The following is a 17,901-nucleotide window of genomic DNA, read 5'->3' as shown; positions in this document are numbered from 1 at the left end:
AAGGACACACAGCAAGACGTTGCCTAGCAACCCTCAGACACCCTCACGTGCCTCTCCGGGCCGGCGTGACACAGTAAGTGACCCGTCTCAATGGAGTGTCCCTCTGGAGGAGGAGGCGAGCGGCGAGTCTGCGGCAGGACCTTTACAGCGTTACCTCGTACCACAGCTCGCCTGAGAAAACAGCCTATCTGACCCCTTAAAGCGCCTCTTTAGCTAAACCCCCTGACAAGACAAGCACAAGCTAACAGACGGGAGGGTAACATACTAATAATACACCAACCGCCAGCTAACACGCTTACCGGGAGCTACCGGCGAAATAACGTGGTAATTATTTTACACTTACTAACTCTAAAACTAAAATCAGGCACAGAGAAGCTACCTGCAAGCTAACCCGCTAACTATTTAATATTTAATGACCAGCTAATACACCAAAACTAGCTACTTTCAAGCTATTCAAACTACTTCATGTAGTTGCGCTAATGAACAAATAAGCTACCTGCATGCTAACCCGCTAATTACAAAATAAAAACAACAAAAACTACCTGTGAAGTAAGTATTTAACGACCAGCTAATACACCAAAACAAGCTAATTTCAAGCTATTCAAACTACTAATATAGATAATGTACGAACCACAAGCTAACACTACTAACTAACGCTAACTAACACTAAACCAGTCAGGAAATATCACCTCAGTCGAACAACTACGGCACCAAATTGTTACATTTCATGTAGTTGCGCTAATGAACAAATAAGCTACCTGCAAGCTAACCCGCTAACTGCAAATTAAAAACAACAAAAAATACCTGTGAAGTAAGTATTTAACGACCAGCTAATACACCAAAACTAGCTAGGTTAGCTAAGGAAGATCGTAGGTTAGCTAGCTAGCACAAAATAAGGATCTATCTGTGAGGTAAGACTCGAAACACAACTAATGAGCCACCTGAAATTTACAGCCTAGAGCTAACATGCTAACCACAAGCTACTTTATGAGCTTTATTTTTTATAACGCATGTAGCTTACCTTTTTTGGCTAGCTAACCACAAAATAAGGAAGGTTAGCTAAGCCATTTAGGTTAGCTAGCTAGCACAAAATAAGGATCTGGGAGGTAAGACTCGAAACACAACTAATGAGCCAAATGAAATTTACGGCACCTAAAGCTAACATGCTAACCATGTTTCTTTTGAAGCATGTAGCTTAGCTAGCTAGCTAATAAGGTAACTAAGCTAGCGTTGGTTTAGTGCACGCACAATTTGAGCGTCATATTCTAACCGATTAAACTGATTCATTTCGGCACAACGAACCAAAATTAGCCCAACATCCGAAGCCTGTTCGAACGAGCAGCGATTGCTAGCGTACGACAACCCTGTAGAACAGTTTTTGGCCTCACAGCTAAGTTCACTCTTTGAGAAGCTTTCGTGGATCCGGCCCCGGCCCCGGCTCCGGCTCCGGGACCTGCCTGCCTGCCTGCCTCTCCTCTGATACCCGGCTCGTTTGGAGAGGCAGGCCTGGAAGGCGCTGGTGGATGTTATCAGAGGCAGGGCGCACCTCGCAGACGAGCGCGACGAAAGCAGAGAGCAGCAGGAGGGCGCGAGAGCTCGCTCGGCCTCAGAAGATTACGGGACAGTGTTTCGAGTTGATAAGCCCTGCTGGTGGAGCTGGAGTGGAGGCTTCGGAAACACACTCCTCCCTTTTCCGAGACAGGGATTATTCCGTTGCGCTGCTTTTTAGGGTCAAAGGTCAGTCCGAGGCACACAAAAGGCAGACAGCTCGACAACTTTGAGAAACCGCTGCGGCGCTTTGGCAGACTTTCTTCATTTGTATTCCGAACTTCCGATGCTGGCGCTTCCCCATTATATCCGTGGAATTTCACAGCGCTGGGAGCTAAAATAAACTCTCTACGGCTTCGTTTTGGAAGGATTTGACTGAGAAATAAATAAAGAAATAAATAAACATTAGAAAAAGCTTCAGGCTGCTTCTGAAACTCGCAGCCATGCTGCAGCTCAACCTACTGACTGTCAGCAGTCATGATAATAAGCTAATATTAATAATCTAATAATGAAAACTGAGCTGTAGTAATACTGCAAGATATAAAGACTTTGAAGTAAACAGCGACTTTCTGAATGTGCTATAAATGATGAAAAATTGCTAAAAATGTCATGGTTTTCAGTAATTCGCATTAGCATATGCTAATTTCACTGTTAATATTTGAACATTTAAAGTGTTTAACATCATAAAAGTGCAATATCAGAGACTAATGGCTACCCACAATATCCCAAATGCTAGCTGCAAACATGCTAACTGTAAGCTGCTGTACTAACCTCAAGATAATGTGCTAATCACAGGCTAAAAAACACACAAAAAAAAAAAAACCTGAAAAGGTTGGCTAGGTGGGTTCCAGGTGGGCATGGGCTCTTTGTGGGTTTGTACGTACTTAGTTACTACGACCCAAATGGACCCCATCGTTCGAGAAGCTAACTGCTGTGAGGTAAGACTCTTCACTACAAGCTAATTAGCCAACTGCAGGCTAACACGCTAACACACTAACCACAAACGGACATGCTAACAGTGTGCTAAAGTGCCAAACCCCAGCTACCAGAACAACATAAGCTAATGTGCTAAGCTGAACATGCTCATGTGGAGCTCACATGGGGGGGGACGTGGGCTAGGTGGGCTCTGAGTGGGTGTGTACACACTTTGTTACTAGGAACCAGTCGGGCTTCTCAAATGGGCCCCATCTTTACAGCCCACCCTAATCTCACATGGGTTCCATCTAGGCCCCATGTACAGTGTCCCACTCAGATAGGGCCCATGCATAACCCCTCCTTGAACTGAACGTCCATATTTTGGGCCCCAGTTGGGCGACCCATACAGGCCCCACACGGACATGTTAGCTGGGATGCTAACCGTAAGAGTGTTGTCAAAGCCCAGAAGTGTAGAACTGGGAGCCTTATCCAGCCTGTAAAGCTACATCTCTACCATACATGTGCTATTTTTCCAGGGTCATCCCAATGACACGTCCTTTAGACAAATCGGTGGATTCCTTTCGCTCGAGCGTCATGCACCAGGCTAGCCGTCGCTCCTTATCGCACAGCCGGCCGCAGCCTTCATCAAAAAGCCTGTGGCGCGCCTGAAGGAGCGGTCCAATCAATCACGGCAACTGTTCTGGGCAGGCGTCTTCAACGCCTCAAAGCCGAACGCTGAACGCACCGTCACGTTGGCCACTGCCCTTGAGAAACCGAACCACACGGCAGAAAGCAGACGTGGCGCGGTGGGAAAATCCCACAGGCCGCATCGCTGCAGCAAAGGCGTATGGGTACAATCCATTCATGGTGGAGGGATACATGCAGGGCGCTGTGTGGCAAAAAAAATAGTCCCCAAAATAATTTGTATATTGTTTAGGCTTGCTTCTATTTTACCATCATCAACATCCCACATAACACCACATATAGACGTAAATAAAGTCGGATAGTAAATAGAGTGGCTGGATGGACGGGCTGCTAGCTCCTCTTTAGCCTCACAGACTTTACATTTCAGAATAAAAGTCTTGAGCCCAGACAGCACTGTGCCGAGGTCCACAGTTATTAATCTTAGTGATCGATCAACAGAAATTGGGTTAATTAATATCCGTGTCGATTTGTTATAATTTGTTTTACAAAGTTAGTAAAGTAATGATTATGTCAATCCTGATGCCCTAAGTCTCTCCCAGATGGTCAGGCGTTTTATTAATTGAACAATTGGATCGGACTGGGTATCGGTCGATACCCAAACTTCATGTATCTGTATCAGAACTGAAAAAGATGGATCCTACTTGTTTATAACTCAGGTTTTAAAACATCAGTGCAATTCCACATCAATGTTGAAGCTGGTTCTTCCTGGCCATCAGTGTGGCAGCGACTCGGGTTCTGTCGAGGCAGTAGATCTGTGATGATGACACTTTCTGGTGCAGTGTTCTATTTAAATTCTTTTGGTTTTATTTCTACAGATGAAAAATGTAGTTATTAGACTCAACAGGACATCTTCACGTAGCTTTATGTAGACTGTAGATTCTGGAGATGAGAGTCCAGTGTTTATTAGCGACGTAAGCCAAGCATTTCCCCTTCTGAAAGCCCCTGGGTGAGAAATCAGACTCCCAATTTGGACCGCCAGTTACCCAACCCGTACGCACTCTTCCACCCCTGACGCCAGTGAGCAGTCGCGGTCAAGCCTCTCTCTCTCTTTTTTTTTTTTTTCTTAAACTGACGCCTGAAGGGAAGCGCCGCATACCCGTCTTCGATGCACCAGCCCGAAGACACCAGGGCCAGGGCCCGAGTGTTCCCAGAGGTTTTAGCTAAAAAAGCACAAGTCAGATAGCAAAGACGTCTTGATTGATTGACAGCGTCTGGAGACAGTGATCAGTCACACTCCTGTGATATTTTACCGAACTGCCAACACTAATGCTTGTGGTACCTTCAGTGGACTTTTATGGGTCAGTAGGAACATGCATTTCAGGATAGATGTGCCTCTGCATCGGCTTGTGTTGTACGCTCGTTCAGACGGCAGCCTCAGAGTCTCAGACGGTCAGGAGGCTCCAGCTGCACAGACTGAGCCACAGTCACAAGAGAGCCCTTACCATGGAAACACGGTCTGAGCGACGAGGCTGATACACCAGACCTTATCTCGAGCGTTCCCTCACACACATACACACACACACTAATCCGTGTGCGCACACACACCCACACCTCCGCATTTGCAGAGCTTAGACAAATAAAAACTCCCACACACACGTAGAAAAACCAACAGACTCCCTCGAGTAAATGGATTAGCCCTGCGAGGAACTTCTGAAGAACCTTAAATGCAAATGAACTAATTTGTTTTTTAATAAGCTGGGCTGACAATCTGCTTCCTCCTGGTCAGGGAGGACTATGGTAGGTCCAGACCACACCTAGGATCATTGGGTGCAAGGCAGGAATCACCTCTGGACAGGGCGCCAGGGGTACTAAAAACAGCTGAAGGTGGGAGGAAACTCAAAGATCGAACTCACAACCCCGGACCTCTGGAACGGTCCCGCATACGCTCTACCAGCAGTGCCCAGACCTACAGATCACTCCAGATAATTCTTCTCTGCCCAACACTGATCACACAGTGGACGCTAAACCAACAACAAGTAGGTCAGTTAGGTACAGTTAGGGTTACTGGGTTTAACGGTGGACAGGTGTTAGAATAAGCAGGGTTTTGCAGGCTCTGCAACCTCATGGGTTCAGACCCAACGGGATACCAACTGTTGCTCTCAGGCATCCATGAGCCTTAGCACCCAACACACAGTCGCCACCACTGCTGACTGGGAGCCCCAACAAGCCTTGACGTATGGGAGAACATCGGACCTCTGTCGTCTGGGAGACGTCGGCTACAAGAATCAGGAACCTGTTAGTCGGTTAGTGATCTTCTTCAAGCGTTACTACGCTGTGATATACTTACGACAGTCCGCCTCGTCTGACTTGTCCTTACAGTCAGGATCTCGGTCGCACCTCCAGGCCAGCCTGATGCACTCCCCGCTTCCGCAGCGGAATGCTCCGGTGCCACACTCCGCCTTGCGACCGGGGGGCGTGGCCGGCCGCGCAGCTTCAGCTCCGCAGCGCTCTGCCCACTCGTCCGAGCCGTCGGAGCAGTCGGGGTCACCGTCGCAGGTCCAGGGTTGGGGGACGCACTCGGAGGCGTTGCAGCGGAACTCGTGTGGGCCACAGGTGGGTGGAGAGCACTTCTCCTCGTCGCTGGAGTCGCCACAGTCGTCATCACCATCGCACACGTAGACCGGCGCCAGACACTTCAGGTTACGGCACTGGAACTCTCCGGTCGGGCAGGCGCGGGCATCTGCGAGGAAGCGGGAAAATGGAAACAACCGTGAGGAGGGAAGACCACGTGATTAGGGTAGTGGCAACATACACCTACAGCAGTGAGCAGCCACCTCAGCGGCCTGGGAGCAACTGGGGGCTGAGTGCCTTGCTCAAGGGCATCTCGGCCATAGACGCCGGTCCTTGGGGATCGAGCCAGCGACCCTCCAGTCCAATGCCCACTCCTCGAACCTTTAGTCCTGTAGTCCACAGCTGCCTCCATATGACTTTCACACAGAAGCTTATGTAATTTAAAAAGTCCTACAGCTGAACTGAACCCTCACCCGAAGAAACAAGACGGACTCCTCGGCTGCGCTTTGAGATTGATATCACACTGACTGAAGGCAGGGAGACGAGACGAGAGCGAGTGAACGGGGGATTGATGGAGGGAATTACTGCCAGGCAGGCATACAGAGGTGTTCGACAGCTCCAGGTCCTCACGCACTCCGATCAAAAGACATATCAGAATTGGGGGGGGGGGGGGGGGACGCGATGCAGAGAATGGAATGACCTGCTAGTCAAAATCAAGATTTGAATGCAAAGTACCAGCGAAGGCGGGAGGCGGGGGCTGGAGGAGAGGGGCGGTAGTGAAGGTACAGAAGATTGAAATGCTAGAGGAAGCTGCTCAGTACGCCAACTTTCAATCGGACAAATGGAGGCTGCAGTGCGTCGGGCGCAGACTGGCACAGCGCAGATTATGAGCTTAAGCTGCGGCTGACGGATGATCAGAGAGGCGCGTTACTCCTCCCCGTGTTTAACTGCGACCGTCCCGAATAAGAGAACAGGAATAATAGGAGAGGTCGTGGGGGCTGTTCATAGACTACCTGCTCAAACAGTCCTACAGTCACAATTCACACTGGAATGGGGTCAGGTTTAGGTCTAGGCTTTTGGTCAAGAATAGGTTTAAACTACAGTTAAGGTAAAGTTTAGGTCTAGGGTTAAGTTTTGAACTGGAGTGAGGTTTAGGTGTAGGATTCAAACTAGAATAAGGGTTGGGTTTAGGTCTAGGCTTAAGGTTAAAGGTTAGGACTGAAACTAGAATAAGGGTTGGGTTTAGGTCTAGGCTTAAGGTTAGGACTGAAACTAGAATAAGAGTTAGGTTTCGGTCTAGGCTAAAGGTTAAAGGATAGGACTGAAACTAGAATAAGGGTTGGGTTTAGCTCTAGGCTAAAGGTTAACAATTAGGACTGAAACTAGAATAAGGATTAGATTTAGGTCTAGGCTAAAGGATAGGACTGAAACTAGATTAAGGGTTAGGTTTAGGCTAAAGTCATGGTTGAGGCTGATATTAGGGTTACGTTTTAAATTGGAGTGAGGTATAAGTGTAGGATTTGAACTAGAATGAAGGTCAGGTTTAGGTCTAGGGTTAAGTTTTGGATCAAAGTTAGGTTTTAGGTATAGGATTCAAACTAGATTAGAGTTAGGTTTAGGTCTAGGTTTAAGGTTGTTTTAGGACAGAAACTAAAGTAAGGGTTAAGTAAGGGTCTAGATTTAAGATTGAGATTAGGATTAAACTAGAACTGATTGAACGTTTAGGTTAAGGGTTATGTTTTGGGTGAGGGTGAGGTTTAAGTCTAGGATTAAAACTAGAATGGGAAATAGATTTAAACCACACCCTCACCCAAAACATAACCCTTACAGTTTGCAGTTAAGGCTAGGATTAGAGATAGGGTTAGGTTTAGGATTCAAAATAGAATGTGATTTAGGTTTAGGTTAAATTTAAGGTTAGGATTAGGGTTAGGATTAAAGTTAGGTGAGGTTTAGATTGAGGTACAGAATTAGTTCCTAATCCTAACAGGTTCATTTGTACATGTTCCAGACAATGATTAAGCCTAGTCCTGGACTGTACAGCATTCTGTACGCAGAATCTACACTGAAACGGACAAACGGTAGGATAGGGAGGGGTTTCTAATAAAGTGGCCAGAGAGTGTATGAACCAATAGGAGGATATAACCAGCAGTGCACTGGAGGCTTGTGCTAAGGCTATTGCAGGCTGATGACTTCAGCATGTGATTCACCAGCTTCAGTCTTCTGAAATGTAATACTGTAACACTACTGCAATCAAACCCAAGCACAATCCGCTCCGAGACTCGTCCAGCAGGCCGCTGTGTGTCTTATACTGCTCCCCATGCTCCACTGAGACAGCAGCACAGTAATATCTGTCTTTTATGAATTACCCATCAGCTCATCTGTGTGTTCCTACAGCCGAAAGAAAAACACACAAGAGCACCTTACAGTCCTACCATACAGTCCTACTGGAGGATTCACAGTCCTACCATACAGTCCTACTGGAGGATTCACAGTCCTACCATACAGTCCTACTGGAGGATTCACAGTCCTATCGTTCTCCTACTGGATGATTCACAGCCCTACCATACAGTCCTACTGGAGGATTCACAGCCCTACCATACAGTCCTACTGGAGGATTCACAGCCCTACCATACAGTCCTACTGGAGGATTCACAGTCCTACCGTTCTCCTACTGGAGGATTCACAGTCCTACTGGAGGATTCACAGTCCTACCATACAGTCCTACTGGAGGATTCACAGTCCTACCATACAGTCCTACTGGAGGATTCACAGTCCTATCGTTCTCCTACTGGATGATTCACAGCCCTACCATACAGTCCTACTGGAGGATTCACAGCCCTACCATACAGTCCTACTGGAGGATTCACAGCCCTACCATACAGTCCTACTGGAGGATTCACAGTCCTACTGAAGGATTCACAGTCCTACCATACAGTCCTACTGGAGGATTCACAGTCCTACCATACAGTCCTACTGGAGGATTCACAGTCCTACTGGAGGATTCACAGTCCTACCATACAGTCCTACTGGAGGATTCACAGTCCTACCATACAGTCCTACTGGAGGATTCACAGTCCTACCGTTCTCCTACTGGAGGATTTGTAGTCCTATCATTCTATTGGAGGATTTGTAGTCCTATCGTTCTATTGGAGGATTTGTAGTCCTATCGTTCTATTGGAGGATTTGTAGTCCTATCGTTCTATTGGAGGATTTGTAGTCCTATCGTTCTATGAATGTAGTTCTATTCAGAGCTTGTTTTGCCACATGAGTTCAGTATTGGAGAATATTTAGTTAAATTTAGGCCATTACGTCGTCCTACAGGAGAATATTTATTCATAATGTTTTTCTATCTGAGAATGTTTAGCCATTTCTTTCTCTTATTGGCTGATTTGAATCCTTGTCTTTCTCTTATTGGACAATATCTAGTCATGTTTTTTTTTTTTTCCTATTCTGTGGTTTTTCACAGTGTCCTTCTCTTATTGAATCATTTTTAATCATGTCTGTCTCTTATTGGTAAACGGCTGTTATCTTTTTGGTGGATAGCAGAAATCCATATGGTAATCTGGATTCCCAGTCAGACACAAGAGCACAGAGTTTCCCAGCCAAAGAATTCCTTCCCACTTTGCTCCGCGATCATCTGAGAGTCTTCTTCCAGCAAACGCTGCAGAGTCCTACTGCTTGCTTCACCCCCCCTTCCCCTCCTCGTCCCTTCCCGCACACACCACGGGACATCAACGGCTTGTTGTGATTGACCACAGCGGTGTGAGTCAGAGCAGGTTCTGCCGCCCAAGAACTCAAACAGGTTTGTGCGCTGACTCGCCGTCACTGATTAGAAGAGACAGCCTGGCAGAAAACAGAAGTGAATCACAGGAGAGGCGAGGAGAGGCGAGGAGGCCCGGGGCTGCGCGGAGATCAGGTTCGCCTCGCTCTGTGGCAGCCAGCAGCGGGACTGGAACTGGAAGAAAAGAGCTTCTGCAGAGAGGAACATCCTTCCTCATTCACGTTTCCCTGTTCACCTTCAAAACCCTTCAAACTCCCCGTTCTGCAAGAACATCTCAGAGATGCTAGAGCACACTTAGATCTGGGAAACTACCCTGCTGGCAGGTCATGGCTTTTCCCCCTCCTCGGACCTCACCACTGATGACCAGTAACTTCCCCAGAGATTAGACATGAGCTCTTGTCAAAGTCACTCAGGTCTTCATGCCTGACCGCCGACTACGAGAGCAACCAATCTAACAGAGATCCCAGACCTTCTCAACCCCAGACCTTCAAAGAGGTGCTTCAAATGGTTCTTTGTGTGCTGCCATCAGATAACCACTTGTGTCCCCATAAAGAACCGCTGGGCCTTTGGGTCCAGGACGGCTTGCTTTATCACAAACATGGTTCTTAATGGAACCAAAAGTTGAAGACTTGGTGAGGAATTGAACCTCTGGCCTTCCTGAAAGACAGCCACACCTCTTACATGCAGCGTACGTCAGGCCTCTTGCGTTTGCATCTCGTGACCAGCTTCATTAGCATTAGAGGGGCCTGTGGCGTGAGATTAGCCTAGATCAAGCTTACATTAACACGAGTGGGAGCAGGCAATTATCCTCACTGTGCCTAATCTCCAATCTCTCTCAATTCAGATGCGCTACAGCTCATTCTTCACAGCGCTACGCATCCACCCAGCAGTAAAAACAAGGAGATAAATGTAATATCCCACGCAGCCTGCGGCTAAGCTACTCCTCCGGTGCTGCCCCTGACCACCAAGCTTCACGCATGCATTTCCGAACACATGGTCCATCCCATGGTGCCAATGCCTCGAAACACCTCGCCTGACATCCGCTTTAAGACGGAGCAGAAAGGGTTATCAATGCTCATGAGGCTGGAAAAGGTTCCAAAAACCCGAGTGTTCGAGCGGAAGGAGGCGCCATCAATACGAGCAGAGGATCGCTGGTTAAAGTCCCGGTCATGCTGCTATGCCATCGGCAGCCGGAGCCCAGGAGAGCACAATTTTCTTGGCTCGGAGAGGATGTTGCGATATCAGCCTTCTAATGTAGTCTGAGAGGTCTGCTACCTCGCTATCCCACCACCAACACCTCCCTCAGTGCTGTCTGCCGTCCATTTTTGCCTTCTCCTCTGCAGATGCAGAGCTGGACTGACTGAAAAATCACAAGAATTCCGACTGGCTCTTCACACCGAGTCAAATTGCCTGATAGGCAAGGTCCAGACAGTCGAGCAATTATTGATGGACCTGGAGTGTACCAGCAAATTCTACAGGAGGCTGCCAGGGTCTCTGCCTGAATATAGAGATCTGGAGCTTAACTGTACTTTGGCCATTGGACAGAAAGGTCAGATGTGGGGGGCCCCGGGTGGTCCAGCGGACTAAGGCGCTGTCATCGGCAATCGGCAGCCGGGGTCTCGAGAAAGTAATTGGTAGTCGTAGCTGGGAGGAGGCCAGTTTGTCCCAGTTCCCTGGAAACCATATCGCCATGACGATGAGAGGTTCTGATCAGCGGAGATAAAGCCGCGGGCTGTGAAACACCCTGGAGGAGGCCAGTGCAGCTGACCGGTCTGCTTGCATTAGCTTCTAATAGTTCTGGAGTATTCCTGTAAATGGAGGGCCGGAGGGGGGGGTTGTTTGTTATACGTACGTGTGTGTGTGGGGTTGTGTGTTGGGGTAAGGTCATTACTTTTGAGCCTGTGGGCATCATTTTTCAGAAGGTGGGCCGAAAGCTATTTCCAGTACAGGTGCCTCCCAGTAGGACCTCACGCAAACACACAAACACTCTTACAGGACGGTTTCTGAAAGCAGGTCAACCGGCTGACCCTCGCCAGCATAACCGCACACATGACCTTTCTTCCCTCAATGTGAAAAGCCAGACCTGTCAGTCATCTGACCCCCATAGAGTGTTTCACAACCCGCGGCTCCATCTCCACTGATCAGAACCTCTCAGCATCATGATGGAGACGGGGTTTCCACAGAACTGGGACAGACTGGCCACCGCTGGATGGAAACTGCACAAGGACGCGACCAAGTGTAGTGATAAAGTGTCCAGGCCCAGAAAACCCTGTGGGTGTATTACTACTATTATTGTAGTAGCTGGGTTAGGTTTAGGTTGAGGTTAAAACTAGGTTTAGGTATAGTACGTTAGGTTTAGGTTTAAATTACTTTAAGGTTAGAATTAAGTTTTGGTTAAGGTGTAGGTAAGGTTTAGGTCAGAATTAGGTTTAGGTGTAGTAGGTTAGGTTTAGGTTGAGCTGTGGGTTAGGTTTAGGTTAAAGTTAGAATTAGATTTAGGTTAAGGCATATGTTAGGTTTAAGTTAGAATTAGGTTTGGGTTAAGGTGTAGGTTAGGTTAGAATTAGGTTCAGGTTTGGTTAAGGTGTAGGTTAGGTTAAGGTCAGAATTAGGTTTAGGTGTAGTAGGTTTAGGTTACGTTTAGGTCAAAGTTAGAATTAGGTTTAGGTTAAGGCATAGGTTAGGTTAGAGTTAGAATTAGGTTTAGGTTTAAATTACTTTAAGGTTGGAATTAGGTTTTGGTTAAGGTGTAGGTACGGGTTAGGTTATAATTAGGTGTAGGTGAGGTTTGGGATTAGGTTACTTTAAGGTTAGAATTAGGTTTAGGTTAGGTGAAGGTTAGAATTAGGTTTAGGTTAAGTTTAGGTTAGAATTAGGTTTAGGTTAAGTTTAGGTTTAGGTTAGAATTAGGTTTAGGTTAAGTTTAGGTTTAGGTAAAGTTTAGGTTAGAATTAGGTTTAGGTTAAGTTTAGGTTTAGGTTAAGTTTAGGTTAGAATTAGGTTTATGTTAAGTTTAGGTTAGAATTAGGTTAATGTTAAGTTTAGGTTTAGGTTTATGTGAGGTGTAGTAGGTGAGGTTTAGGTGAAGGTCATTTCTGCTCAGGGTGGCGTCAGTAAACGGGGGCCGGGGGCTGTGTTTAGTACACAATGTCTAAATCCTGAAACTGTCTTTTAGTCACATCTGTATGAATTCCAGACTGGGGGGCTGAGATTGGGTTCATCTGGGGTCTCTGTGGTCAGAAACGGTCTAGAGAGCGGACACCAACACTAAACTGTGCATCAACAGACGGCCTACAGTCTAACTGTACACCAGTGGCCAGGACATGTATGACCCACTAAGGTAATAAAACCTCCTCTGGAGATGGCAGGTGTGTGTGTGTGTGTAGGCTCTACAGGATGTGAGGGAATTCTAGCACAGCATAGTTGAAGAAGAGCGCTAAGCTTCCTCAGGGCTCGCTTCAGTGCTAATCAAACTCCGCTCTGGAGAGTCATGCATTATTCAACATACAGGCGACTCAATTAGCTCGACGCCACAGAGCGATTGACTTTATTAAACTACATGTTGCACCCATAAGCCTCCGATTAGGAGAGAAAGCGAGTGAGTGAGTGAGCGAGCGAGAGCTGCAATAGGTCAAGACAAGCCCCCCCCCCTCCACTGCTGTTCACATAGGGGTGATGTACAGCCGTGGTCCGGGAAGGTTGGGTATGATGAACAGCGGAGGAGGGGGGGGGGTGTTTTACAATGACTGAGTGCTCTAGACAGCGAGGAATACATATTTATGTACTGCCAAAAGATTAGGACCCTCTGCAGTAGCTAAACACAAACCTCCTGGCACCATGCTGCCTAATGCTAGGCATGTGCTATACCCCTGCGAAACGGTGAATGAGCAAGTGTCCCAATACTTTTGTCCCCGTATAAACTCTAGCAATGCTATTAGAGAATGAAGTAGTGGTAAGTCCAGGTGACGGGACGTGTGTAATACGAGCTGATGAATCCTCTCCCAAACAAGGTCCGGATTACGGGAAAACCACCCAGGCACCTTGATATACTATAATCCACTTCCCCACATTAGCGATGCCTCCGTTTTACACTTCCAGTGTGGTAAACACCGTCTGTCTTTATCACTAATGTTACCATTATATTTCCTACAGATCCATGGCTGCATTAGTCAGCCCACATGACAAGGTTCATCATTCCTGCGGGAGGCTCCAAGCCTGTCATGCTGAAACCCTGCAAATAACATGTGTATAATAAATCGCTGCTGTCCAATGAAAACCATGTATCTCCACTAACATGTGCGTTTTTAGTTTTGAGCCCTGTAGCTATTTCTGTACACTGTGAAGAGAATTCTGAGTGAATGGACCAATAGAAATGCTCTAAATTACTTGCAGTAAACAATAGCGGAGGCTGCTGCCCTTCCCTACATCCAGCCCTACTTCAACCTAATTCCCACCCCATTCACCTTAAACATGTTCAGCTGGAAAAACTCCGCCCATCATGTGTACTTTTTAACGGGACGACCATTAAGACACTGTGTTGAGCTGGCCTTGTCCTCTCTGGGTGGGTAGCTGGGTACCCCATGCTTTCCTCTGGGCGTGTTGGTTGCCCAGTGACGCTGCAATGATGGCAGTTGGAAGAGAGGCGGAGGCTGGTTGGGTGTCGGAGGAGGCATGTGTCAGTCCTCACCCAGTTTTGGGAGCATTACACGTGATTGGTGGAGGGGTGGGGGGGAGGAGGCAGGGTTACTAATGAGTGGGTTGGGTGATTGGCAATTGGCGAATTGGGCAATTCAGTAATTGCTGTGCGGATTTGATTGCCTTCAGCCAGGTAAGTGGGTGCCATTACTTATTTTGGGAAGGTCTTACACAAGATACTGGAACACTGCTGCAACGATTTGATTGCCTTCAGCCTGGAGACCCATTGAGAGCCATTACTTCTTCTGGGAGGGTTGCTGCATAATTTGATTTGGAGATTTTTTAATATGTTAAATTAAGCATATTAACAGTACCAGTGTTGGGGGTTTACATTAAAAAAACATTAAAAACACAACAACGCAATCTGAAAGGGTGTCCAAACTTTTGCATAAGACTGTATATATCTATACTGCATGAAATAAATCAACTGGCTCCCCGGTGAAGCGTCTCTCTGACTGCAGTAAACCCGTTTCCCGCTATCTGGGAATCTGTCGCTCAGACAGATTAGAGTTACGAGGCCCAAACTGGCAGGTAATCAGCGCTGTCCAACACAGCAGTGGTCCTGCAGGGCGAGGCAGGAAATCAACAGTGATCAAGACCAGAAGGCAGGTGACACCGGCCTGATTGCTCAGGACACAATTCAATACGGTGATGAGGACGCGAAGGTCTGACCACAACGTCTGACCACACAGGACAGCCACAACACTCGCAACTGAACACACTGTGTCAAAAAGGTGAATCCTGGGGCTGCGCTGCTTCCCCTGGAAACCAGGGGAAGATGGATTCATTCAAGTATCAGGAAATCCTGGGAGAAAACATCATGCCTTCTGTGAGAAAGCCGAAGCTCGGACATCATTGGACCTTGCGACAGGACGATGACCCCAGGCATACCTCAAAGCCCACAGAGGCTTGGTTTCAGGACTTCTGGAGTGGCCGCCACAGTCGTCTGACTTGAACCCCATATAAAAGCCTTGGTGGGATTTGAAGAAGGGGGTTGAGGCGGCAAACCCAGGAATTTTTGAGAACTGGAGGCCACTGTCCATGAGGAAGGGGCTGGGATTCCTCAGGAACGGGAGCTGCAACAGTTGTTAAAATATTTAAATTGGTCTTGTTTGATTGGTTGATTGCAAACAGCTGAAGATTTGTGAACTTTGCCAATAAACCTAGTGGTAATTCTGGAATTTGGTGACATTTGGAAGACCTTTGGCATTAGACGCTGTCCTGCTGGTCTTCAGGCTGGTAAAGATATGAGAGGTCCATGAGGCTCTTCAGCATCTACTAAGAGTAAGAAGTGGGAACGCTGGCGAACTGCTGTGCTGTTTTGCATGTAAATCTGGAGGAGCATGTCGTCTGCACCCTAAGCTCTGGAATTAAAGGAATCGGAGGGTAAAAGGAGCAGAATCTGGGGGCTTTTGCCCTCAAGTTATTTCAGGAGCTTTGCATAATATCCCTTTTCTGACCTGTGGTTTGAGGGGGTTCTTGTGAATTCAGGCTTATTTACTAAAACAGCAGCAGTAAACATGTCTGAGTGTCTGAGCACGGAGCTTTCACTCTTCTACGACGCCGCTCGCTCCCCTGAAATCTGAGGCAGTTTATGAACGTGAGGCTGAGAGAAATCTTCAAAGAATCCCCCACGGGGGTCCCTTCATCAATTTCACTACAACAGAGGGGGGGTTTAGAGAAAGAGGGCAGAGGGAGCGAGACTTAAACACAGAGGAGAGAGAGAGAGAAATAAGGGGGAGAAACAAAGGGAGATGGAGAGGAAGAACAGGCTAAAGAAAAGGAAAAATAGAAAGAGAGAGAGAGGGAGAGAGAGAGGGGTAAAGAAAGAGAAGGGGAGAGAGAGGGGGGGTAAAAAAAAGGAACGAGAGGGCAAGAGAAGATGGGAAAAAAAGAAAGTGAGATGGGTGTGAGAGAGAGAGAGAGAGAGAGAGAGAGAGAGACACACCGTCAAAGAAGAGAAAAGGAAAAAGAGAAAGTGAGACAGGAGTGAGAGATAGAGAGAAGAGGGAGAGAGAGGGGGGATAATGAAAGGAGAGAGAGAGATAGAGAGAGGGTAGAGAGAGAGAGGGGGGTTAAAGCGAGAGAGAGAGAGAGGTGAAACAGAGTGGGAGAGGGAGGGAGGGATGTACAGTGTGAGGGAAAAACAGGGAAGGGATGAAAGAAAGCAAGGAGAGAGGGCGAGAGAGGGAGATGTAGAGCGAGAGAGGGAGAATTTCACACTACGTCTCAAAAGTAGGGCAGGAGGGTGGGGGGGCGGGGGGGGATCACAGTGGGGGTCTCAGTGAAAGCCCTGATTGGTCAGGGTAGCCCCGGCAGTTTGTCAGAAAAGCCTCGTCTTCCTCCTCCTACAGCTCCTGTCCGTCATCTTCAGCCGAGGAGGAAGGACACCTTCAGAAGCTCGTCAGTCTTCTGTTAATTAGCTGATATTAATTGTCTCTGGGCTGATCGTCACATCTCCTGTAAATCCGTCGCTGACTGGGGCTCAGACGCACATCAGCCGACCTCTTCGGAGTGTGTGATCAGACGCTGGTGTGAGATTTCAACGTCATATTTTACACATACTGGGTTTTATGGAACCTGATAGCCTGTTAGCTAACTAGCTAACCACTCACTACCTACCTAACCCAGCCACCACCGGCACAATGCCAGGCATGGGCTAGAGGGGTATGTAAAGCCCCCCAGCATTGAGCTGTGGGGCAGTGGAGGAACTGTGCTCTCTGGAATGATGGTGGTGGAGCTCCATCCAGTACTTTTGGGATGAGCATCATCCAACATCCTGACCTCAGGCTAGCTGGAGACAGAGCATTAGTGTTAGGGGCGATGAAGGACCTCACCTGCAGCGCAGTCTTCCTCGTCCGCTCCGTTCTCGCAGTCCCGCTCGCCGTCGCACCGCCACGACAGCGACACACACTTCCCACCGCAGTCGAACTTGTCCGGCGGGCACGTTTGCTTGACTGCTGCGGAGACAACAGGACAGATGCTAGCGGTTACACACAGGCTAGCGCTGAGCGCAACAACACATGGAGCACATGGAGCTCGCAGCTGAGGGCGTCGTGGTGGAACACTGCGTTGACACTTCGCTACAAAGACAACCGGGACCATGAAAGCTGCAGGAACGTGATTCTGAGGCTAAACAGACACACAATCATCCTAAGAAACCAACACTGATCCTGTGGGAATCGCTGATTAGCATTATTAGCCGTTAGCTGTATAGCTGGTGTTCAATTCCTTGAACGAAGAGGGACTACAAAACGGTCCTGCACCCTCCATTTCAAATTTGCATGCTATTATCATGTTAGCCTCTACGCTAGCATTCTTTATACACACACACACACACACATATGATATGGACAAAAGTATTGGGATGCCAACACCTACACATTACATCTACAGGAGCTTTTATGAGGTCTCATTCTAAACGCATAGGCATTAATATGGAGCCGGTTCTCCTTTGCTCTAAGCTCTTTTAGAGCTTTTAAGAGGTGTCCCAATACTTTTGTCCATATTGTTTACTTTGAAAGGCTTAAATCCTCTTGAGGTCAGAGGCATTAACTTTTTCTGTGAAAAAATGAATGCCTCCTCTGGTCTTTCCTTGGCAGGAGGAATCAAGAGGCCCCTTGCAGAAGTGGCAGCCAACACCCACCATGTTCCGTTTAGCGACTTGGACGCTGCTACTAGACTGGAGCATGTGGCCGTACAGCATCAGACACGCCGCCATCAATAATGCAGCCGTGGACACAGCA

The 17,901-nt window shown here is 47.7% G+C and overlaps 1 protein-coding gene across 3 annotated transcripts in view; it reads right to left on the bottom strand.

Annotated features, from left to right (window-relative positions):
* Positions 1–17,901, bottom strand: part of LOC140562622 (low-density lipoprotein receptor-related protein 8-like) — a 79,952-nt gene that overhangs the window by 28,503 nt on the left and 33,548 nt on the right. For all 3 annotated transcript variants that reach the window (XM_072688410.1, XM_072688408.1, XM_072688409.1), the window contains exons 4-5: positions 16,993–17,115; positions 5,456–5,848 (exon numbers count right to left, since the gene is read on the bottom strand). In XM_072688410.1, the coding sequence (XP_072544511.1) occupies positions 5,456–5,848; positions 16,993–17,115 (516 nt within the window). The remainder of the gene's footprint in view (positions 1–5,455; positions 5,849–16,992; positions 17,116–17,901) is intronic.

Source organism: Salminus brasiliensis, chromosome 9 (assembly GCF_030463535.1).
Source record: "Salminus brasiliensis chromosome 9, fSalBra1.hap2, whole genome shotgun sequence".
NCBI classification, from domain to species: Eukaryota; Metazoa; Chordata; class Actinopteri; order Characiformes; family Bryconidae; genus Salminus; species Salminus brasiliensis.
The sequence above is the reverse complement of the archived record's forward strand: the minus strand, read 5'-3'. Positions and strand labels throughout refer to the sequence as shown.